Source organism: Canis lupus, chromosome 36 (assembly GCF_011100685.1).
Source record: "Canis lupus familiaris isolate Mischka breed German Shepherd chromosome 36, alternate assembly UU_Cfam_GSD_1.0, whole genome shotgun sequence".
Taxonomy (NCBI): Eukaryota; Metazoa; Chordata; class Mammalia; order Carnivora; family Canidae; genus Canis; species Canis lupus.
The window spans coordinates 24,618,393-24,644,032 of record NC_049257.1 but is presented as its reverse complement, the minus strand read 5'-3'; the positions used below and the strand labels follow the sequence as shown (position 1 = coordinate 24,644,032).

The window sequence follows — 25,640 nt, the reverse complement described above, 5'->3', positions numbered from 1 at the left end:
GCTTGTTGACCAATTCCCTTCGCTACGCCATAGTTCTGTTTATTTCTGAATATACCCAGGTCTAGGACCCAGAGCTCTGCTCCTCATCAGGGTCAACTCACTCCCTTCTCACAGACAACTAATTAACAATAAATACCGTCACAGGTTGTCTACACTGTCCATGTGCCTGAATCTGGGTCATCTCTTGCCTTTTTTTTTTTTTTTTTTTTTGTAATTTTCAAATTTAGCTTCTGAAGGTTTGGTCTTACTCACAGGATACTTATCACTTAAAAATCACCGAGGGCTTCCAGTCATATGAACTACTGGAACCACAAGAGGCTGAGAGCACAGCAGATGGCAAACTAAACAAGAGACACCACTCAAAATCCAGGATATTCCCCTCAGAGAAGTGCTTATGAGTTTATGGAGTGCATCACGGAGAAAAAGAGAAAAGTGAGGATAGGTGTGGTAATACGCCTCCACCTTAGAGGATCACTCTTCATTTCTAGTTAACAAGGTTGGCTCTGTCTGAGGAGGCTTTAACACTACCCATCGCTGCTGGCAATCTGGTTTACAGACCAGTCTCATAAATTCTTTTTCTTAAGAAATTATTTTATAACCATTTTGAAAGGCCTATGTAAATATCACTGAAGAACTTTATCCAAAAAAAAAAAGTTGAGAAATTACTTACATGAAATTGATGTTGCAAATAATGCCTATCTATCAAAATGCAATTATGAATTATTTTTTATTTGGGAATTACCTGAAAAAACTTAGTAATTTATTTAGACGTGCAACAAATCTATTTATATATTCTACTCATCTAAAATAAAGAACACTAACTGTAATGTGATTACTGTAGACCCATTATCTCAGCCTCTTAAAACAATCTGCAGTGGTTTTATAAAAATAATGTTTTCACATCATGCCATAATTCTGTCCAAAGACCGCCATATAAATTCAACTGAAAACGTGTTAATGCACTGCATTAACATAACTATAACACATGTTAATACATGAAGTCATAGGACTGAAACGGACTTTTAAATTTTACAATTCATTCTTGTATTGTCACAATACACCCGAACAAATCAGTGGGCTGACGTCCGACACTGCAAAGTTCTTACAGGAACTTTCAGGGTCAATCTAAACCACAAATGCCTACATGATTTTTTTATCCCTGTGATTCCTTAAGATTTCTTGCTTTAAAGAAAGAAAAAAAGCAATGTCTAGATAAGTAATACATCTCGTTAGCTTGAAAAAGATAGTCATTAAATGCTTGACACATATTTATCAATATAAATTTCCTGTTGTGGTTATGTACGTATAGTTAAAAAAATTTAAGATAACATCATTTAAACTCATTTTTTCCAATGAACAAAGGGAAATTAGGGATGTTTAAAGTATTCCCATGACAAATATCTAAGGCAGAAAATGTATCTCATATTCACTGGGATTAATAAAGCCTTATTTTGTAAGTTACATTTGAGACTTTAAAACAGAATTTAAAATGCTACTAAAATGCGAACTGCACTTTATCCGATAGAGTCATTTTCAGGAGTTATCAATCTACCTAGGTCTGCTGTCACATATACACACATATATAATCAGTACTAACTGTGATGTTACAAACCCCAACTTGGTGAAGATTGGAGACTATACCGTCCCCATCATACTGGCTTGTGTAACCTACCTGGGCAAGTTATTTAACCTGTCTATGCATCAGTTTCACTCTGTCAACCAAAGATCGTCAGGGTCTCCTCTCCTAAAGCTCTGCAGGGGATAGTCAGTAAGAGACACGGCGCATCAGTAACTCAGCAGGGCCTGGCATGTAGTGGCGCACTATATGGCTCCTGAGGCCACATGACCATAATTAGAACACTGCAGGCTCAATGCGATGCACAGTGCCATGATGACTCTTGAATACTTATAAAGTTACATTCGGACTTTCACTTGCAAAATTTGTTCTGAATGGGGAAGAAAAAAATTGAGGTTCTGAAATATCACAAATTACATCCAGGGCAAAGTTTCATGGGGGGAAAAACACACCCTATTTGTAGTATTCATAGATGAATACCTATGTAACTGAAAAGTGGATCTATGTTTTTTCAGAAATAGGAAACAAGGTAAAAAGAATTTCAGGATTTTAAGGGAACCTAACGGTAAGAAACCAAATGACAACTTTTAGTTTTCAGTCTATTTGAAATTGTGCCAGGTCCTAAAAGAGAAGAGAAAAAGGGGTAACACATGTAATAGGATTAGAACTACTGAGTCTGAGGGCTCAGTATAGAGAATAAGGAAATAATCAAATTCAATTTTTGTTTCATATATGAGTAAACTAAAATTGAAAGAAGTTACAGTGTCTTATTCAAGGCTACTACAAAGGTAGTTTGTGAAAGAGCCACAAACACTTTTAAGTAACCAGTTCCCTCTTCTCTGTCCCAAGTGAGTTTGGGGTATAGCCTACATGTAGCAAAAAAGGATGGTGGTACTAATTAGGGAGATAGAGGAAGTCTAACGATAGCATCTCCAACACCCTAATATTCGTTATGATGAAAGCTTTTCTAGCATCAAGAGAGATGCTCATTACTCTAGGATGCAGAACCTACATATTGGAAGTGGGGAAAAAAACAAGTCTGCAGCTCACCTGCACAGAAATGCACACAGATTACATAAAAGGTCCCTACTGTCATCACACTGACTTGAACTCCAGTATAGATGATTACCACCTAAAATAGTCAAGGCTCGGAGGTTTTCATAGACCTAAGCCTCAAGTCTTCAAAATACTACCCATTTGTTTAGTGTTGCTCCTTTTGTAATATGGAGATTGGGGGTTGGAGTGGGAGGAAGGAGAGAGTGAAAAATACACATAAATATAACTTTATTTTTACCCTGATTTAAGACTTCTGTTGACAAGTACTCAAGTAGGAGGCCCACTATTCTCAGTGAGAGTAGATGCAACTATAAATGTTTTACTTTAGCTTGAAGCAATGTATTTTTATACTAGTAACTCCAGTTTTAAGATGGTACTCTAGGTTCCATGTTTAGGACTACTGAAGACATCTGCACCGCATTCCACAATCTTGGCTGCTTGACCAGAGAATTACCTCAATAATTATCGTAGTCATGGAAAAAAATTAAGCACATTTATACTGTTTGCCAAACCTGAATACAGCAAAGTAATTTTAACTCCTAGTCTCATATTTGATCATTGTAACCAAAAAAGAAGCTGTAAAACCCTTAACACCAAAAGAAGCTGTAAGACCCTTAAAATTCCATTATTTTTTCAAATGAGAAATAAATGTTGCATCTGCACAATAATCCAGAATTCTATTCTACCTTCAGGGCAGACAATGGGTTTTTGTGTTCAACTCTGCCTCTAGGTATCTGCTGGCCCAGTGCCATAATAAGAATGGTAATGCACACCACACACCACGAAAATTCAAGACCACGATTAGAAGTAAAAAATATACCAACGACACCAGAAGCACTATCAGATTAAAGTTATTTGACAACACGGTCCAATGGTGGATGGACATCACCAATTAGGAAGCAAAATGTTCCCTAAGTTATTACCAGATGCCCAAATGAGTCACAATTTCATATTATCTTTTGCTCAAATACCATCTTATCGACGTAAAGCATTATGTGTTTTGAGATCAATGACTTAACATCCAGTTTTACATACTTAAGCTCATTATATTCTCTCATTAGTACTTTAAGGAAAAGAAAACTCTACACATTTAACACGAATTCAAATGTTTTCAATTTAACAATTCATTTATTTGTACTGGTCCTTAATAGTCAATCTTCATATCCGCATTTTTATTTCATCAACAATCATCTCAGACACACCCTCTAACAAGGTTGACTTAAAATATTACGACAGGAAACTATGCCTTCAGGAGCATGTTTATTGTGTTTGAGATGATACATCAGGTGCTCTCTGAGCTACAAAGGGTAAAAGGAAATCCTCTCATTACAAACTGACAAAGGTAAAAGGTAAAACATTTTTCACAACAGCATGAACCACATACTCAGAAATAGATCTGGGTTTAATACAAATGACATAATTCCTAGTCATCTACAGCTACTTTTATAACTTCATACAGATAATGAATTAGGCTAAAATGCACTATAATATTTGGTAGACTTCAGGACCAGTATCCTTAGTACATCACAAAATACATTTTGATATCCCAAAGAAGCAAGACTTGCAAGTAGGCGTTTTAAACATAACTAATCTACAGCTACAAAGTTCTACTCTTGATAGCATTTACCTTTTTTGGGGAGTCTCCCAGTCTCCAAAGGATAAAAGCAGAGAGTAGAATCAGTATAACATATACACAGAAGTCCGTATTGTAAAGGCTATAAAGATTTGCAGCACAGTGGGAAGGGGCCTTCTGCTCCTTCACACCGCATACAAATTCTGTGAATTATGTGGCGTATCTCTTGGTCCACTGTCTGGCTATCCTGTCATGTTCTGCTCTGTTGGTCAAATACTGAGTGGCTATGCTTCCAACCAGAGGATCCGCTGGAAAAGCAGAAACAGTAAGAGATTAGATGGTGTCTTCAAGTTACAGCTTAACTAGTCTATTAAATTGAAACACTAATTTTTTAGGAGCACCTTGATATGTAATGGCTGAATTTTCAAGATTAAAATGCTCAACATAAATATTCTAATATTCAAATTAGAAAAGCCCTTTTAACTAAAAAATGCATGTTGACTTAATAAATTTGAGTTTTTTAAAAAAATGTGTGCCTTTAATACTAATATTCTTGGCATTTTATTCAGCTATGAAAGCATGTATGGTGATTATAGGTCTCCCTGCTTATGGATGTTTAAAAATGTAATTTTTAAATAAAAACCCAAATCTTGCAATAGAGTTTACAGCATTTCTATCTAGATATTATGCACATTCACAAGCATTTAAAATATTGTTATGCATATGTACATTTTTCCAGTGCCTTGCTCTCTCACTTAATATATCTTGAAGAACTTTCCCTATAAGTCCATTTAGAGTGGTCTCCTTATAATTCTGTTTTCTCTCTTGGGCTTAAGATATTAGAAAAAGCCTTTGGTGATTAGTCCAATATATAGAAAAAGTAATTCAGCTTCTTTAAAAAATGACCACTTAGTAAGGTAACATATGCAAAATCTCAGACCTAAACATCACTTTTCAAGTCAACTATACAGGTTACTATGTGGCAAGTATGCACCTCTTGAAAATGTTAGGAATTATGTATTAATGAGTTTATCTCTGAGGTTATATGTCATAATCTGGTCCAACTCATCAGCTATCATTTTAATATCTGTTATTACTATCTCTAAGACAACTAACTGTAATCCAAGAGAGAAGGGAGACTAAGAAGCCCTTCATTAGTAAGTGGCTGCTTTAAAGCACATGGTAGCATGGAAGGTGCAAGAAAAGGAAACACTGGTGCCAGTCATTGCTTTATTCTTGTCAAACATGCTTTGTACAGCTACATTATTAAGAAAAAAAAAAACCATCAGTGACAGAAAGAAAATAATTATAGGTAGCATGCCATTAATAAACTAAAAGTTATTGTGAAACTTCTGGTCTATTCTAAATGAAATGGCATTGATAATTTCCTTGCAAAATGATTTATGCTGATCTTTCCACTAATAGCATTTACTTTCTCAAATCCACAGTTTAGCAACCACAAAAACACACTGGTTTCTGTAGCCCCACGGTATGTGTTAATAAAGATTTGCTTACCAGGGTTGCAATCTGTCAAAAGAGAACAAATCGACAGCAAAACCTTTGAAATAGTCAAAGCAGGACTCCAGTTGTCTTTAAGGATGTCCAGACAGATGACTCCCTGACTGTTGATGTTGCAATGATAGATTCTGGTGCGGAAAGTAACCTAAAGGCAGTTCCATTAAAAACAAAGAAAATGAATGCTCTATTACCAACTAAAACTCTCACCAGCAAAAGTGACGAGTAACACATCATAGATACTAAATAGAAAATAATTTAACTGAAGAGTTAATTAAATACTACGTTTAAATAACATCAAAGTAAATGATTTTATTTGGGGCGCCTGGGTGGCTCAGTTGATTAACCATCTTTCTTGGTCTCAGCTCAGGTCTTGATCTCAGGATAGTGTGGTCAAGCCCCACACCGGGCTCCACGATGGGCATGGAGCCTAATTAAAGAAAAAAAAAAGTAAACGGTTTTATTTAACTAAACCTTTTTTACCCAGCAGATAAGGAACTTCATCAATTTACACCAAAGTGAGTAGCTGATTTGGTTGCTTGGTTTATGCTAAATGAATGATACAATAATTCTATGTATGTATGACCATATATACCGTGCACACGTGTGCACATACAGCTCTCTGTGTAAAGCAAGTGAGAGAAAACAGAAATGCTTTAGTGCCAGAGGTAAGAAGGAACTTGTGAAGTTTTTTTTTTTTTTTTTTACCATAAAACAAAAGTCACATTAGTTTCTTAGTAGAAAAGATCAGTATCAACTCAGTTAATGTCCTGTCATGTATCAGAAAATATTGGCCAAGGACTTAGAGGAAGGTTGATGAAATCACTTGTCTATTTTTCAGCCTTTCATTTCTGCTGTTGGTTCAGCGTCTTGTTAGACTAAGACAGTAAAACGAAACAAGGTCCTGAGGTAATGAATAAAGGAAACTAATACATCTGAGATATGTGGAAAAAAAAGAATAAATCATAGGAACAAGTACCGGCAAGTTTTAAACAGTCACCAACACTAATGGGGTGGCTAATTCTTAATATGGAGTAGCAGAGAAAAAAAGAAAAAGTTCCTGATTCTTAATATGGAGTAGCAGAGAAAAAAAGAAAAAGTTCCTGATGTTTTAGAACTAGCAGGATACTACATGATCTCCCAGATGGAGTCTAGAAAGAAAATATTAAAAGTTCTCAAAAGTATATTTCTGATAAGGATGCATAATTAAAAATAAGAAAATTTCAAAAAAAGAAAAAAAAAACAAAAAGAAACCAGTGGTCTAGCATTCAACTGAAAACATTCAATAAGAAAAAGGAAGAGACTGTAGCTCCAAAACCTCTGTGTAATAGGGTACACATACTAGCTTTATAGCTCTTAAGATGTGGCTAGTTGAAGTGAGATGGGCTAAAAATGTACAATATATACCAGATTTCAAAGACACAGTATCAGAAAGAGAGTGTAAAATATCACATTAATAATACTTACACTGGTTTCATATTCAAATGATGAGAATTTGGATGTACTAGATGTTATTAAAATTAATTTCACTTTTTCTACCCTTTTTAATGTAGCTCATAGAAAATTTAAAATAACATGTGTAGCTTGCCTTATTTTTGTCAGACACTTCTGCTCTAGAATATGGGAATAATATATGTTTAGATCACCGACAGCTGACTACTAAACAGACTGTGGTTTATAAACACAATGCAATTAATACTTTGAATCCTTTGGGGACGCTTAGGTGGCTCAGTCCATTAAGCCCCGCCTTCAGCTCAGGTCATGATCCCAGAGTCCTGGGATCGAGCTCCACATCTAGCTCCCTGTTCAGCAGGGAGTCTGCTTCTCTCTCTCCCTCTGCTTGCTCTTTCGTGCACATGCTCTCTCTCTCAAATAAATATATTTTCAAAAAATATTTTTAAAAATACTTTGAATCCTTTCAGCTACTAATAATTGGTGAATGGAAGAGAATTAAATTTGTATTATCCCTCAAGAAGTTCAACACCTTATCTGAACCTCAAAAATAAGCAGAACTGTATAGAAATAATTATACCTAACACCAAGATAAGAGCAGAAGTATTCTTTCTTTTTCACGTGTCCAACCACAGATCTGGATAGTGGTTCATAACACTGTGTGAGAGATCTTGGGCAAAAGGAATGATTCAACATGCAAGGGTTAGAAAATTAAAATACTAAGACTTCAGAAAAAAAAATTAATGCTAAGTTAAAACATAACCACTATAGTAACCAAAACAACTGATAAATCATACACAGAACTATAGTTTGAAACTCTTGTTAGTCAATTTCTATTTTACATTAAAAGATGCTAAGAAAAATAGGAGTCTTTCTTTAACAGATCTTCCCTCACAAAAATAATTTTGTAAAAAATACATCTTGCAAACTTTATCTAATTTTGCTGCCACATTAAAACCAATTTCAAGAAAAATGAGGCATCTGGAAAGAAGTATCACTATTTGCAAATACAGCCATGGCTATTTTGCTGTGGTTTTGTTTTCTGTAATATGGGAAACTTAACCAAAGAATGCAAAATTGAGCAGTTACGGATGTATCAGCACTTAACGTGTCATTTTGAATGTGAATACAATTTGTAGTATCAATAACAAAGGGCTTTTTGTTCCTTTATTTGATCTAGCAAGATACACTCTACATACTTGAAAACATTCAATAAGACAGTCGTTTAAAGATCTTAAATTCTGATGGGATCACTGATAACTCCAGTTGACAGTAAATACCTCTAGGTGATAGGGAGCTCTGGGTCTGTATTTTGAGGTAGATACCACTAGGTGGAACTGTTGTTACCTTATTAGATAATGGAGAAATAATCTTGGGTTTCAAAAAAAATACCTTCAATTTTTACTCTCTCTCAATCTCAACCCCACCCCCAACCCCAACCCCACCTATGCATCCAGGTGAGTGCAGGCATTAAACTCTACATGTATTTTAAATAGCGTAGGGAACATAAGGAACTATGTTGAAAGGAAAGACATTTCATCCTAGTTAGAGGCTTGATAACAACATACTTTTCCCCTGACAGGTCAGAAGTCCCTGTAACTAAACCATAATTATGTTCAGGCTTAATACTGGCGGTTTTTACCTGTTTGCTTGACCACTTTATAATGAGAAGTGAGAGGAGGAAACTACTCAGGTAATTGTCATGTTTAAGACGTGAAAAATAATTGCCAATCCTCACAAGGCACAACTCAACCCTTCTGTTATCCATCCAGTTCATACTGAGAGCCAACTGAGGCCTAAGCTACCCAACTACCCTCATTCTCATTTCTACATTGTATCTACAGAGGGCACAAAGTAAGCTGATTAAATAATAGTAGTTTCCCTCTTCTTTGCTATGGTTTGTTAGTTTTTGCTGATCTGTAAGGGTAAGGTATTGAGCACAAAACTCAAGCTATTTAATTCTTATTTAATTCTGTTTACTTTTTACCCGCATATGTTTCTCAAAGAAGGTTCATAGGATATTTTCCCTTAAAACATAAATCTAAAATGCATCTGCTTTATTGGTATGCAAAGTAGCATATTTTTATTTGCAATTAACAAACCCTCTTTCCGCTGATTATAAAGCTATTTGTATAAGGCAGAAATCAATTTCTTTCAGTTTTAAAATACTTGGGTTACATGAGAGTTTCCGTATCACTTCATGAAAAGCAATGAAATGAAAATGACTACATAAATACACATTTAATCTCTAGCATTTCAGAGAAGGATAAATATTAAAGAATGGACATCTAGGTTCTTACCTTTGGTGGCTTAAATGGATAATCAGATGAAAAAGTGATATCCAGAAAAAACACACCACCTTCATATACAGAACCTGGTGGACCAAGTATAGTCGATCTCCATTCATAAATGTTATCTCCTTTAGGCCCAGCACTATTTAAAAGAAATTAAAGATCAATGTGTGTATCTGTAAGCAATGGATGTTAACATCTTAAACCAATTAGGTATTAAAGGTAAATTAGCAACCTAGAGCAATGAGATAAATATAAAAGAAATAAGCCCCAATGTGTACATACAAATGTATAAACTTATGTGCAAATATTTCAAATTTACAGAAAAACTTCAAGAACAAAGAATACCAGTATAACCTTACCCAGAATCTCCTTGTTAGCATTTTGCCCCATTAGCTGTTTCATCTTTCCCTCCCTCCCATGCTTTCTATGTCTGTGTCTGTGTATACACGCACACACCGACACCCAGTGCTTTTTTTAAGCCATTTGAGAGTAAGCCTTTCCCCATAAATACTTTAGTGTGCACATTTCCTAAATTAACTTCCAATATAATCACAATGCAGCTACAATTTTAGTAAATATATCAGTAAAACACACTTTAACCTATAATCTGCAAAATAATGTCCACACTCAATAACGCCTTTTAAAAAATTTAATTTCCATCCAGATACAGAATCCAGTCTTGTGATCATCTACGTTCCATGTCTTTAGTTTCCTTTAACATGGAATCTTTCTACCTTGGACTTTTTATACATTAACATTTTTTAAGAATACATTCATCTCCCTCCCTATCACCTCCTTCTTTTAATAGAATCCTCATCTTTTTTGGAGTTATCTGATGTTTCCTCATAATTAGATGCAGACAGTGCATTCCCAGCCACGGCAGTACGTAAGTGATGTGTTCTCACGGTACCAAGGTATTCATTCACTTATCTCTAATTGGTGATGTTAATTTTCATCATCTAGATCAAGTGCTGTCCGATTTTCCTACTGCTTATTATCTTTCCCCTGCAATCAATAAATAACCTTTGGACAGATACTTTTCGACCATACCAATATTCTGCTCTTCATCAAAATTTCTTCCCTAGATTCAACACCCAACGGTGATTCTTGGCTGAACTAAACTGCACTGTGATGGTGATAAAATCATGATTTTCCAAATTCAGCATTTCCTCCACATTTACCAGCTAGCCCTTGATCCCTCTCTTGTTCCAATGGTATGAATCTGTGTATTATTGGTGTGGTTTCCTGGATTCTTACTTTTTCTAATGATTTATATAGAATTCATCACCACCTTTAATTGTTTTGATGCTCAAATTATCCTAAATTTGGCCAGTGGGAGATCCTTCAAAATGGCCCCTGTAGTCTTGTGACAGGCTGCTGTAATTTATAAGTACTTCTTTGATTTTCTGGCATAACTAGATGTTCAGGATTCCAGCTTTGGAATCAGTCGTTTCCTTAAGGAGCTCTGTCTGGTTCCTTTTAGTCTCACATTTAGGGAATGGTCAATGCTAGGTGCTAGAGTTCCAGGTACACTGCATTGTGCTCAACAATATTATCATTTCATTTATAAAATTTGAAAAAGAGAGATAATTCAAATAAAATTTAGCCTCACAATTATTGGCTGGTAAGGAACATTGAACAATCCTTAAATTCTCTTCCAATTTACCTACAGACTTCCATTTTCCCCTGACCTTTAACATCATAAATTATCTTGACTTTCTGAACTATATATATATATATATATATATATAATGCATATACAGCATTTCTTCTTTTAAAGGGACCACTAGAGTCTAGAAATGATCTGCGTGTTTGATTTGAAATAAGGATAAACCTGCATTGATAAATAGTCCACATTAATCACAATAGGACTTAAGTATAGTTAAAATAATTTAACTGTATCTTATTAATTCTGTAAAACAAACTGAATTGTAAAGTCAGGTAAATGATGTTATCAATAATCAAATGTATGCTCTGAAAAATAGTTCATACAGAAAGGGTGTAGAAAACTTGATGGTATAATCAAAATGTTGGCAGCATGCTTTAAATACCTATCTTTAAGGTAGGTACATCAACAATAAAATCTTACTATTTTGGCCTATGTAGGGAAAAATATTTTTTAAATAAATACTGTTTTATATGATTCAAGTATACACAGCATTGAAACTAATCACAATAATGGCTCACTGTTCTGTCATCACTTGAGAATCAGCTATATTCCCTAAGTGAATTTTTATTGTAACTAAAAACATAAAATTGAGTCCTAATTTTGTAAACAAACGAAAAAGGGTTTTAACCAGTTTCAAGAGCATTTCTTTTTCCAAGCAAATTTTTCCCTTGGTGACTTAAGATAATCATTATACAATTAAATTATAGTGTCAAAGACTTTTATGATATGGCCACTTCACTAAAATGTTGCTAAACTATACATGTCACACTGTGGTAGTGGTAATAGTAATAAAAAATACTAAAAACAATATTACTTAAGGATTATTCCATCTTTACCACAAGCCAGGCATTGTTCAAAGCATAGTGCATAACTCATTTAATCCTCTCTACAAATCCATGAAGTAGGTACTATTAGTACATTCCTATTTTTAGATGAGGAAACAAAGGTTCAGAGAGTTAAATAACTTTCCATATGTCCCATAGCCAAAAATGACTCAGACAGAACTTGGACAGTCTGTGAACTAGTCTGTACTGTCCTCAATGGTTTGCTATATATTTCCTCTTACTAATTTCAGTGCTGCTACATCTAATTTAATCTTCAAATTTTGCTAATGTTTGTTTGTGTAAAAATTCAAGGGGTGCTGTTACTCAAACAAAACAACAGAAACAAAAACCCAAAACCAAACTTCCTCAGTGCTATTTCTCAGTTCTTACAGGAATATGCTATGCTTCAAGGGATACACAAAAGTTGGGGATTACTATATTCTAATGAGTCGCATTATTTCAGACTGAAAAGAAACTGGTTGAAGCCGACCCCCCCACCCCCACCCTTTACAGTTGAAAAAAACAAGGCACAGAAAGTATATGATGCGTCTTAAATCCCCTTTGCCAGTTGGCAGAAGGACTGGGATTCATTCCTACACGAAATTTGTACTGGTTCTTAAGTTTGCTTTCTTCTCATTTATGCTGTTTTGCTACAGGACAAATGATATGTTTATTACAGCAGAATAATAAATGTGACTTTCCTTGTTGTCTCAGGGAACACTGAAGAAGAAGGCCCCAGCTTATGGTAGTAGGATTCCTTTACTGTTCCAAGAATACTGAGCCTAAGGCGGGTGAGGGCTACAATCCAGCCCTTGTGTTGGCGGCCTCGTTTGGAATAAGGAGCCCCTTTCCTTCTCACAAAGGTGTCAACTGCACATCAAGACATTCTTGGTGGCGGGTGTGGGGGATGAGATGTTGGATGCAAGAGCTGACTCCACCCAAATTCAAGCAAAGCATTTTACAGGCTAGCATCTGACCTGCCACTGAGGCTTCACAGCTGAGTAGAAAATGAGTGATAAATGCTAACAATCTCCAGACAGGTGCTATTCATAGCTTTTCACTAGTTTGCATTCTCTCTCTCTCTGACACAAGCAGTTGCACATGCCATCCTAGATCATTTGTTTTTCCCCTCTCTGTTGAATCATATTCATAAGAGTATCACAAATACCATTTCCCCAATCTTTATTAAAAGACAGGTCTCTATTACTCTACCCCTTCCAGGCCCCATGTCAATGATTTCTTAACAGGCTTTTTACTCCTCATCACTACTCTGAAACAGCATTCATCAAAGGTCACCAGTGACCTCATCACTAGACCCAAAGCTTATTTCTCAATCTTCGTCTTATGTGACTGACCCAGAGACACTGGACACAGAATCACTTCTTCCTCCTTGATAGAACACTGTTTTGTTGCCAGAGTAACAAACTTCCTGGTTTTCTTCCTAACTTTTCTGGTCCTGCCTTCTCAACCACTAGTGCTGCTCCTTATCTCCCTAACCTATCAATATAGCCAGTCCTCCAGAACTCAGACCTCGGACCTCTTCTCTTTTCTACTCACATCCACTCATTTGCTGATCTCATGCATTTTTAGGGCTTCCGACAGCACCAGTAGGCTCTTAATTCTGAAATCTCTATCTCCAGCCTAGATTTTTTATCCTGAATTTCAGAGGCATACAACTAAATGCTTACTGAACAGTCTTTGTTTTGAAATCTAATGTCTTAAATCTAATAATTTTGAAAAGTGCCTCATATTTTAACAAGTCCCAACCTAAGTTCCTGAACTCCTCCTACAATCTTCCCTATTTCAGTTAATGCCATTCTTCATTCTTGCAAAAGCAGAGACCTCATCTTTGACAACACTACCGCACATCCAGGTATGCTGACAAATTCTGTTGATTTTATCTTCGAAACAAACTGAAAATTCTATTATTTCTCCCAACTCCTACCATCTTGACTTTGATTCAAAACACTAGAATTCTCTCCTGGTTAGTTACAACAGCCTCTCTCCTTCCACCTTTGAGCCTACTCCTACCATGAGAGTCTATTTGCAAGTGACAATTAGGCAAAGATAGAAAGTAAATCAGATCAACGAAGTCTGGCCAAAACTTTCCAAAGGCATACCCTCCTATTCTGTGTTAAAGTCTTATGACCTACAAGGCACTGTATAATTTACTGCCGCCACCACTACCTTCATCCTTCTTATCTGTTCCTGTCTTCCTTGTTCAACTGGCTGTAGCAACCGGTTTCTCCAACACACAATGTACACTTCCACCTCAGGGCTTCTGCACAGATGGAGCTCTGCCTGGAATGTTGCTCTTCACAATGGCAACATGGTTCAGGTTCATCACCTTCTATAGGTCTTGACTGAAAAGTCACCTTTTCACTGAGGCCTTTCCTGGCCACTCTATCAAAAAATGTCACACATCATCATCTCCACACAATTTATGTATTCCTTTCTATTTTTTTCTCCATAGCATTTAAAACTCTCTAACATATTATATAGTTTACCTATTTATATTACCGTTTGTCTGCCTCACTAGAATGTAGGCTCCACAAGGCTATAAAATATAGACTGGGCTCTATAACTTACAGTGGGGATTGTGCTTCTTATGCCCTGAAAATTAGAAATATTTTAGTAACTCAAAATGGCTAAGGAGCTGTGGCACCTGCCCAAGGTGAGAGGAAAGGGAGATCTCACAGAGCAAGTGTAACAGCAGGGGAAAGGGAGGGGAGGGGAGGGGATGGGAGGGAAAGAAAACATCTTGTATTACCTTCATAAAAGGTTCATTTACTTAATTTACTTCACCGATACAGCAAAAGTAAAATTTATTCTAGTTCTGAGTCAAATTATGAGAAAGCAGAGACAAAATTAACAGGACCTTTGTTACTGAATGAATCCTCAATATGCACAAATACCAAAAAAAAAAAAAATCAATTATTACATTCCATAATGGAGTACGCAATTTGTGGCTTAAAGGTTACTAAGAGAATGAGAAGTACCTCTATTCTATTGTTTTTCACCCTACAAACATTCATCCCTCCTTCTAATACCATGTTTCCCATAAGCTATATGTTCTACAAAACAACAGAAGTAAAAAGCAGGTAGAAAGTTTAGGTAGTGACAAACTTACCCTAAAAATTTTGTTACTAGCTGCTCTTATTAACAAGTGACAGAACTTTATTTTCTTTTTAAAAAAATTTTTTTTTTTTTTTATTCATGAGAGACTCAGAGAGAGAGAGAGAGAGAGAAAGAGAAGCAGAGAGGCAGAGAGAGAAGCAGGCCCCATGCAGGGAGCCCGATACAGAACTCGATCCCAGGACTCCAGGATCAGGCCCTGAGCCAGAAGGCAGACGCTTAACTACTGAGCCGCCCAGGCGTCCCCAAGTGACATAACTTTAAACACTGCAACATGAGGATTGATATATTAGCAAAACCCATTTTCTCATTGCTTGAATATTAATTCAACAAGTACTATTACTGCAAGGGTCATAAACACTATACTTTCCCAGCACTGGAAAGATTCCTTGCACAAAATTTCAAATGCTCAATTTAATAGTGACTCATTTTACAAATAAGCATTATTTTTACACAATGATTTTAGGCACACAACTTTTTAATCCTGTACCAAACTAAATGCAAATATTTATACTAAAATTCTATGTGCTTTTTATCCCTATGGCAAAAAGTCTTATCTTAAAAATGAGATGAACTAAGTTCAAAGAGAAAATGATATAACAATGACTTAACACAAAACATAACTGAAAACTGGTATACAAGCAAGTGTCCCATTTTAAATGATTAAAATATTAAAATAACTATTCCTATGTATACTGCGTACACATAGTGTAGGATGCTTTTGAAATGGAAAAAAAAAACCTTTACTAACACAAAGTTCCTATTGAAGCATGGGTTACATAATGGAAGAGCTTGAATTAAGATGCCATATTGGTTTAACTTCAATAGGACTTCTCCACCCCTCACTGAATTTCAAAGCACTATATAGTAATATGAAATCTATTAAAAATACAAATAAAATCAAAATAGAACTAAATACAGGGAGAGATACTCTATGTTCATGGGTAAGATGACTCAAGTGTCAAGATGTCAGTTCTTCACAACTTCATCTATAGGTTCAATACAATCCTAATCAAAATCCCACCAGGTTGTTTTGTGGGTATCAACAAACTGATGATACAGTTTATACGGAGAGGCAAAAGAATAGCTGACACAATACTGAAGGAGAACCAAGTCAGACACTACCCAACTTCAAGGCTTAGTATAAAAGCAGCAGTAATCAAGTTAGTGTGGCATGGACAAAAGAAGTGAAAAACAGATCAATGGAAGAGAATAGAGAGCCCAGAAATAGACCCACATAAATAAAGTCAAGTGACCTTTGACAAAGGAGCAAACAAAATAGAATAGAGCAAAGATAAAGACAGTCTTCTCAAGAAATGGCACTGGAGAACACCTGGACATCCACATGTAAAAAAAAATAAAATAAAATTTAGACAAAGACCTTTTACCTTTCACAAACATTAACTCAAAATAGACCACAGAACTACTATAAAACGTGAAACTATAAAACTCCTAGAAGAGAACATAGGGAAAAACCTAGGTGACCTTGGGTATGGCAGTAACTTTTTAGATAAAACAGCAAAGGCACAGTCCATGGGGGAAAAAAATGGTAAGCTGGACTTATTAAAATTAAACTCTTCTCTGCAAAAGACAATGTCAAGAGAATGAAGGAGAAGTCAAACCTGGGAGAGAAATATATGCTAAAGACCTATCTGATAAAAGACTGTTATCCCAGATATACAAAGAACTCTTAAAATGCAACAATAAAAAAATATGAACCCAATTAAAAAATAGGCAAAAGATCTCTACAGAAACCTCACCAAAGTATATATATATACATGGCAAATAAATATATGAAAAGAGGTTCAACATCATATGGTGTTATGGACTGAATGCTTGTGTCCCCCTCAAATGCATGTTGAAACCCTAACCCCCAGTATTAGGAGGGAAGCTATTGAGGTTAGGAGCGTGTGGGCTTCTTGAATGGAATTAGTGCCCTTGTGAAAAAGAGCCCCGGAACTCTCTGTCCCTTCTGCTATGGAAGGACACAGCAAGAAGACCAGACGCCAAATCTTAGACTTCCAAGCCTTCACAACGGTGAGAAATAAATTTCTGTTGCTTGTAAGCCACCAAGTCTACGGTATTAGGGACATGTTATTAGAGAACTGCAAATTAAACCAACAACGAGATACCGCTACATACCTATTAGAATGGCCAACATCTAAAACTCTGACCACAATAAATTCTGGCAAGGATGTGCGGGAACCTCCATTCATTTGCTGGGAGGAATGCAAGATGGTGCAGCCACTTTGGCAGACAGTTTGACAGCATCTTAACTAAACATACTCTTAACATACAATCCAGCAATTGTGTTCCTTGGTATTTAATGAACTGAAAGCTTATGTCCACACAAAACCTGCACACAGATGTTTATCGTAGCTTTATTCGTAACGATCCAAACCTGAAGTAACCAAAATGTCCTTCAGTGGGTGAAAGGGTAAACTGTGGTACATCCGACAATGGATGGAACATTATTTGATGCTCAAAAGAAATGAGCTATCGAGCCATGAAAAAACACGGAAAAAATGTAAATACGTATTACTAAATGGAAGCAGCCAATGTGAAAAGGCTACATATTGTAGGATTCCAACCATATGACCCTCTGGAAGAGGCAAAGCCATGAAGATAGTAAAAAGATCCGTGGTTGCCAGGGTTTAGTGGGAAGAGAAGATGAACAAAGTACAGAGCACCTTCAGGACAGTATTAACTATTCTGTAAGGAGACTACAATGCTGACGCGTCATTATACGTTGTCAAAACCCAGACTGCAGAACACTAGGAGTGAACCCTAAGGTAAACTATGAACTTTGATCAATAATGTACCAAATGTAGGTTCATCAACTGTAACTAATGTGCCACTGTGGCACAGGATGTTTGCAGTGCGTAGGCTGTGCAGTGTGGAGACAGCAGGTATATGCGAACTCTGTACTTTCTGGTCAATTTTGCTGTGAAACTAAAACTGCTATTAACGTTTATTAATTTAGAACATACAAATAAAGTTTACAAAGGGATGCTTTCCAAAAATTTGTCTTAAAATCAGGTCCTTAGGGACTTGAAACACATTTGAACTACAGTAAGATAAATGGTGATTTCAATGCTGGCTCACAAAGTCTATTTAAACCCTTTCCTCCCTAGCTTTAAATGAAGTGCTATGGGCAGCCTGGGTGGCTCAGTGACTTAAGCGTCGCTTTCAGTCCAGGGCCTGATCCTGGAGACCCTGGATCGAGTCCCACGTCAGGCTCCCTGCACGGAGCCTGCTTCTGTCTCTGCCTCTTTCTCTCTCTTTTTCTCTCTCTCATGAATAAATAAATAAAATCTTTAAAAGTAAATAAATAAATGAAGTGCTATGTATCTGCAGATTCCTGATTTTTCTCTTACTAATGGAGGCATCACGAATACCCATCCTCAACTACAAACTGCTTTCTCTCCCATGTTCTATCTTCTTCCATGGAACACGGGAAGAGGGATAAAGGTAATAGTAGTTATCAATGAGTTGTTCATATAAACAGGGTCATCAGTGGTATTGAGGGCTTTAGAACATCCTCAGCATGTAGAAAAAAAACTATACTAAGTACCTCAAGTGCTAAATGGTTATGTATGAACCAACTGGAAACCTAAGCAACCTTGTGTTGGGAAAATGTGTCCTAACTTGTAAAAGCAGCTGCAGCAACAAAATAAAATATTTAGCATTGACTGAGTACTTGTATGTTGCCAAGAGTCAAGATGTTAAATGTTATCTATCTCATTTAATCCTCACAGTGATACTATGGGATAGATACTTTAACTACCCCAGCTTCACAGCAGCTCAGCTGCTTCCCCTAAAATCTTCTGGCTAGCATAGCAGTAGGAAGGCAGACACAAGGAGTCTATCTAAAGAGAGTTATATATAAGCTTAACCACATCTCTAGATTTCTTTCCAAAATTTAGGCAATTTTTTAAAAATTTTATTTACTTATTAGCGAGAGAGAGGAACCATGACAGAGAGATCACGAGAAGTGGGGAGGGACAGAGGAAGCAGCAAACTCCCCGCTTGAGCAAGGAGCCAGATGCAGGATTCGATTCTAGGACCCTGGGTCATGACCTGAGCTGAAGAGCCAGATGCTTAACTGACTGAGCCACCCAAGTGTCCTAGGCAATTTGTTTTAAGTAAACAGGTGCTACTCCTGAGTGTTTTGGAAATAGTTATATTTCTCTAGTTTAAATATAATTAGAAGTTCACGACTTACTAGAGAGAGATATAAGACAATGGGAGAGGGGAGATAGCTTAAGAAACAATATAAGGAAATAATCCTACTAACTAAAAAGACAGACCTAGCTATCTCCTAGCAGATCACAAAATTATCTTCCTATTCCCCTCTCCCAGAATGACCTCTTTCTAAGTCTTCTGGAAAATGATGGCATTTATTGCTTATTAATCCATACCCTACACTGTGTTGAGCATATGATTTCACTCTGTATCTGAAAAATGTATTTGAGCTTTTATAATACGCAAGGTATAGTACTTTGCATACTTTCCATAGTAGATTCAATGGAGAAAATAGAAATAAATTCAATCATTCACTAAAGACTTAAGTGTCTACTATTTTGAGCTGGGCATCTATGCTGCAAACTGAAGATATAATGGACATTGCCTTCAGACAGATCACCATCTAGTGGGGGGGGGCGCCGGGGGGAGGATATAAATATTAAATAAATGCACACACAATAAAAGTAAAATAGAAAATTTGCTACATAGGAGAGTTATACCATGCTCAGTTCTAGGGGAATGTGACCTAGTTATGAAGACCAGGGAAGTTTCCCAAAGGAAGCAATGCTTGAGATGATATTTGAAACACCCAATGGGAGTTAACTAGGAAAAGGTAAAAGGGAAGGGCCAAGCCCTGGAAGACTGAATAGCATATGCAAATACCCCGAGGCAGTAAGGAGCAAAGCTGAGTAGCAGGAACTGGAAATAAGGTCAATGTGGCAGGAACAAAAAGAACAAGGGAGAGTGGAGTGAGAGATAACTAAAGAGGGAAATAGTAATGAATGCCCTTGTAGGATCTTGTGGGGCTATTAAAGATATTTGGCTTCATCCTAAAAGCAACAGAAAGTCAATAAATAATTAAGTGGGAGGCGAGGGTGTCATACTAACATTTATATTTTGGAAAGCTTCCCCAGATTGATGTGTGGAGAATGGTCTGGAAGACTACCAGAGGGGGCTGTGAGTGGACTATTGTGGTAATCCAGGTGAAAACGGTAGGCTGGACTCAAGCAATATTAGAGAGAAAGAGAACAGGATAGATTTGAGAGGGACTTAGGAAATAAAACTCAACCAAAGTTATGTTTTTAGCACCATGAGAAGGGCTATCAAGAATAGCTCATAGTTTTCTGGAGTATACAACTGAAATGGATATAGATGCCATTTTACTTAAGATAGGGACACTGAAAAAGGAGCTGATTTTGGATGTAGTAGGATTAAGATGTCTTAGAGATAGACAAGAACTGATATGTCAAGGAGATATATATGGACACCTCAAATTTGGGCCTGGGCTCTGTGTGTGTGTGTGTGTGTGTGTGTGTGTGTGTGTGTGTATTTGTGAAACCTTAGTATTTAGGTGGTAATTACGGTCCTGCAGGTGGGATGGGCCAAACTGGGATAAGTGACACCTGGGATGAGAGAATCATACAGAAGTCATGAAAAGGCGGACCTGCAGCAGCGTACAAGAGAAGGACCGAGAAAGTAAATGGAAGCAAAGCAGAGGAGAAATGAAGTACGTGAAGAGATATAAGGAGAAGCTGGGTTTGAAAAGGACGTTAGAAAAATTGAGGAAGAGTTCACCTGGTAAAGAGATGGGAATCATAAACAACTCACAACGAGGAAAATAAAAAATGTAATCTACAAAGATCTCCAAGATATATGTTTGAAAAAAAAAAAAAAGAAGAAGAAGAAGAAGAAGGCGGCACAGAGCAGTGGATGTCAATGATTCTATTGCAGTGTAAACTACAAAAGCTATGTGCATGTGTAAACTGGCAAAAGGAACCAACGCTTTCCGGGAAGATACACAAGAAAATGCTAATAGTGGTTCGCTCCAAGAAGGATCTGATGCTTTGGGATAGAAAGGAACCTAATTCTCCCTGTTTATTCTTTTCTATTTTGAATTAATTACTTGTCCAAAAATGTTTTTTTCTAACTTTTTTTAATTTAAAAAAATAAGGGGGAAAATCCCAGTGAGTTTTCTATCACTGAAACACTATGATTACCGAAGAAAATCTAAACCATAGAGGATTTTAATTATGCAGAGTTTATATGATATATTTTGTTATCTTCAATCCTAAAACTGGAGAATTCTGGTGTCAGAGATTCCCTAACTCTGAAATAAGAGAGATTTAATAAGAGCTTTGAGATATGTTAGCTAGAACTACTCAGACTTTCTCAGGTCCTTCCCTTTCCCCATTCTTTACAAACTGTAAAACTAAAGGCTCATTAAAATTTAAGCCATTCTGTCAATATACTGTAAATCTGTATTACAAATCAACCACATTTTACAGGATCATCTCCTTTTTAGTTTCCACCTTATACTTTAAGACAGACTTTGAGTAAAATACAACTAACAAGCTGATATATATGCCAAGCTCTAGTCTAGTTTATCATAAAGTTTGAATTAAGCACAGACTCTTAAAAGTACCTGTTTGTTCACTAGTTTTTCTATGCGTTTTGGTCTGACACTTGATATGAGGGCTAAGTATGCAAACACTTCTACCAGGAAATGTTTGTCTTATGAGCTGCAATTTTTGTTCAAACCTTAATAATGTCCACACGGAATCCCTGACCTGAAAAAAGACTTTCAAAATTCAATAAATCTATTTCCTACTTATGTTTTGCTTTACAGAAGTTCTTTCTCCTCGGTGGATAATGTAATTATAAAGGTTAATAATATAGGTAGTGCATATAGACGTACAACAGTGAGGTAACTCCCAAAACTCAGAGTCAATGATTCATTCTTGTAACATTTCCTGAGTACCCACTATGCGCTGGGCACTGTGAGGTACTGAAAACAGTGATGAACAGAACAGATAGGATGTCTGCCTTCAAAGAGAATATGCAAATAAGTGAACAAACAACACAAAATTATTAATATGGAATAACACTGGATATATGCAAAGTCACTTAAACAGAGTATCTACCAGGAAAACAGTATTTAACATCCTGATCCTTTGTTTTTTTTTTTTGTTTTGTTTTGTTTTGTTTTGTTTTTGTCCTGACACATCGAAGGCTTGGGCTATACTCCCAGCAGGGAGCACTGGATCACTCAAGTAATAAGGGGAAAGGGAGGGGAAGGAATAATGTGGAGAAATCTTCCAGGTGATTTTAATAAGCAACCCCCTTAAGAACTATTAAGTTCACTGGTGGTATTACTACATCTAAAACCAGAGATCATAACCCTGGCTGCCCAGGGTTTAAAAATTTAAAAATTACTGATTTAAAAATTACTTTAAAAATTACTGATTTCTAGGCCCTAACTAAGAGACTCGTTTAATCAGCACAAGTGTGATCCAAGATTGCAGAGGCTTAAAAACTCTCAGGTGCAGTCAAGATTCAAAGCAACTGGGGGAAAAAAAAAGAGATCTCACATACAGGAAGACTGGGAAATGACAGAATGGAAACATGAGAAAATATTCCAATTCTCATATATGACATAACTACCTGGGCTCCGTAAATGTTACTCCTACTGGGTAGACAGATGTAAGAGACTATAATAACTTTTTTGCCAAAACTCATCATCATCTTCGGAGTACACTGAATTTACTAAGGTACTGCTGCTCTGTTAGGCTCAGCCTTGTTCATGCCAGCCTCCCTGGACAACCTCCGTATCACCATCTCAAAAGAGTTGCAACGATAACCCTCAGAATACAACAACTTTTCAAAACATTGGTCAAATGAGGAAAGGTCTCAAAAATATTCTACTCACATAATGCACAATTACTTTTGCCCATAATGTTGTCATTAAAAAGTAAAATGCTGTTATCACAGTTTACAATCCTTGCTCTTTCTACTCTAAGTTTGTCAATTCCCTTCCTTTCTGCTTATAAAGCAGAAACAGACTTAAAAGCATAAACACAAATAGAGCTTTCAGAAAGAGGTAAAATCTTATTTTAAAATTTTACTTAAACATTTATTAAATTCTATCACTTTATGTTCAACATTTAGAAAATTCTACATAATGGGAAAATAATATTAATTATATGTAATATATAATTATTAAGTCTAGAACACTCACCACTTAACATTACTAGTACTATATGACCATTGTGCTATAAAATACTTGTTTTATTTTTTTAAAGATTGATTGATTGATTTATGATAGACACAGAGAGAGAAAGAGAGAGAGAGGCAGAGACACAGGCAGAGGGAGAAGCAGGCTCCATGCCGGGAGCCCGACGTGGGACTCGATCCCAGGACTCCAGGATCACACCCGGGGTCAAAGGCAGGCGCCAAACTGCTGAGCCACCCAGGGATCCCCTATAAAATACTTTTAAACAGAACTAAACTGTCTGAGGCCTCTAACAGCCATTCAAGGACTTTAGTAATACCTTACTATTTAAAGGAATATTATTTAAAAAGCCAAGATTCACGAAGAAGATCAACAACGTATTAATCTACATGACATAAAACAGTTTTATTGGTATAACAGTGGAATATTGAGATTGGGTCAGAAATTTGAAATTACAAAAGGAATCGCTATATAGTAATAAGCTAAAACCAAATATTCCTTAGGATAGGCCTTACAGCCTTACAGAAAATAGAAGGTCACAATTTCTGTAAGGCCTAATATAAACCCACACTGTATATCATCTCCAGCCTTCTCTACCACCTTGAAAGATCCTTTTCTCCACTTCTGTCTCATATTACCTGGGCTTTCCCTGAAGTTAAGTCCTGAGCTCCCCACTTTTTTGCTCTGTCAATGCCACAGATATCATTACCCATACTATATGTACTTATAGCTTAGAAATATCCTATTTCATATAAACAAGTTTCCAAATCTTCAGTTGTACCATTATATACACATTTATCACTCTGCTTCTTCTAGTACTACTTTACTTGTCTAATTGTCACTTGAAACTCCACGAAGTCAAAATAATCTTCAATGCAAACATGGCCCTTCTGGCTCTTCTAAAGTCCACAAATTGTAGTATCTGATGGCAAAAGGGTGGGACAGTCATGCTTATACACTGCTGGGGACAGAAGAAATACAACTTTTTAAAGGTTCCTTAGCCACATGTGTCAAAACCCATTTGATAAGTAATCCCATCCCTAAGAAAATGTCCTAAGAGAATAAATACAAATGTGATTACAGATTTTTCTGTAAGGAAGCTAAAAGAAATACACCAGTAATGAGACTCAAAATAATTTCATTGTCCAACAAAAAAGTAATAGTTAAATCATGTCTGGTTTTCAGTGAACTACGATGTAGCCACTAAATATCAAGTTTTGGAGGCTATTTAATGGTGTGGAAAAAGATGATGGATTAAAGCAAGAAAAGTCACAACACTGTATACCAGTAGTAATCTGTGTAAAATATGTATATGGATAAAAACATAAACAGTGGTTGTATCTACAGTGAGCTACTCAATTTTATTATGTATTTTTCTGCCTTTGTGTCTTAACCAGATGTTTATGATAATTATACTTTTATAATCAGAAAAAAAAGGGGTTTTTAAATGGCACTTTCATTTAGCATTCCAGTTGTACAGACATGAAACTTTAATTTTAAGCCTCCTTCCTCACCAGGACCAATGTTTCAGGAATTCCTTTCATGCGATCTTTCTTCTATCGCAAGAATGGAAATAGCAAAAAGTCCTTTAGAATCCTTGAAAAATTCAAGTCCTTTTTTGTTTGTTTGTTTTAAGTCTTTTTGTTTATGCCATTTCTTCTACCTCCCTGAACACTCCTGCTTCTCTCAATACTCTTTATCTGAATTCATTGATAAACAGAAGGCCTTCCATGACTCTACAAGACTCCTCCCTCTTTTTGAACTCACTGAGCACACTATGCTGCTTGGCTTTCGGTTAGGGCACACTGTCGGAAGGCCAGCTAGAAGAAGAGCGCGGTGGCTTGAGGTCAGGGCAAAAAAAACATGAAACATGTAAACAACCCCTGAAAGGCACAGAATAGTAACATGTTTCAAAATAACAGCCCTGAGTTAAAAGAAAAGACTGAGTGAGGTTCAGCACATACTCTGTTTCCTAAGATGGGAAAACATTAATTTTCCAACATCTGTAAAAGGTATTTTAGAAAGTGCTTGAAAATTAATGTGTTAGGGCCAAAGAAACAGGACAACTGCATTCAGTGTGGTATCCCTGAAAAGACCCTGGAATCAAAAGAGAGCATTAATGAAAAAATGTTAAATATGAATAAAGCCTGGAATTAATTGTAACCTACCAATATTAATTTCTAATTATCTAATATTAATTAGTTTTGATAAATGTAGCAGAGGCTTCAAAAAAGGCCTTCTCATGTATGATTGCTTGCCGGTGCCTGGAGGACAGGCATCACTACAGCACTG

At 36.3% G+C, this 25,640-nt stretch overlaps 1 protein-coding gene across 3 annotated transcripts in view; it reads right to left on the bottom strand.

Annotated features, from left to right (window-relative positions):
* Window positions 1-3,873: 3,873 nt before the first annotated feature.
* UBE2E3 (ubiquitin conjugating enzyme E2 E3) overlaps window positions 3,874-25,640 on the bottom strand; it is an 87,339-nt gene continuing 65,572 nt past the window's right edge. For all 3 annotated transcript variants that reach the window (XM_038585017.1, XM_038585018.1, XM_038585019.1), the window contains exons 4-6: window positions 9,473-9,605; window positions 5,721-5,868; window positions 3,874-4,513 (exon numbers count right to left, since the gene is read on the bottom strand). In XM_038585017.1, coding sequence (XP_038440945.1) covers window positions 4,416-4,513; window positions 5,721-5,868; window positions 9,473-9,605 — 379 coding nt within the window. In that variant the 3' untranslated portion in view covers window positions 3,874-4,415. The remainder of the gene's footprint in view (window positions 4,514-5,720; window positions 5,869-9,472; window positions 9,606-25,640) is intronic.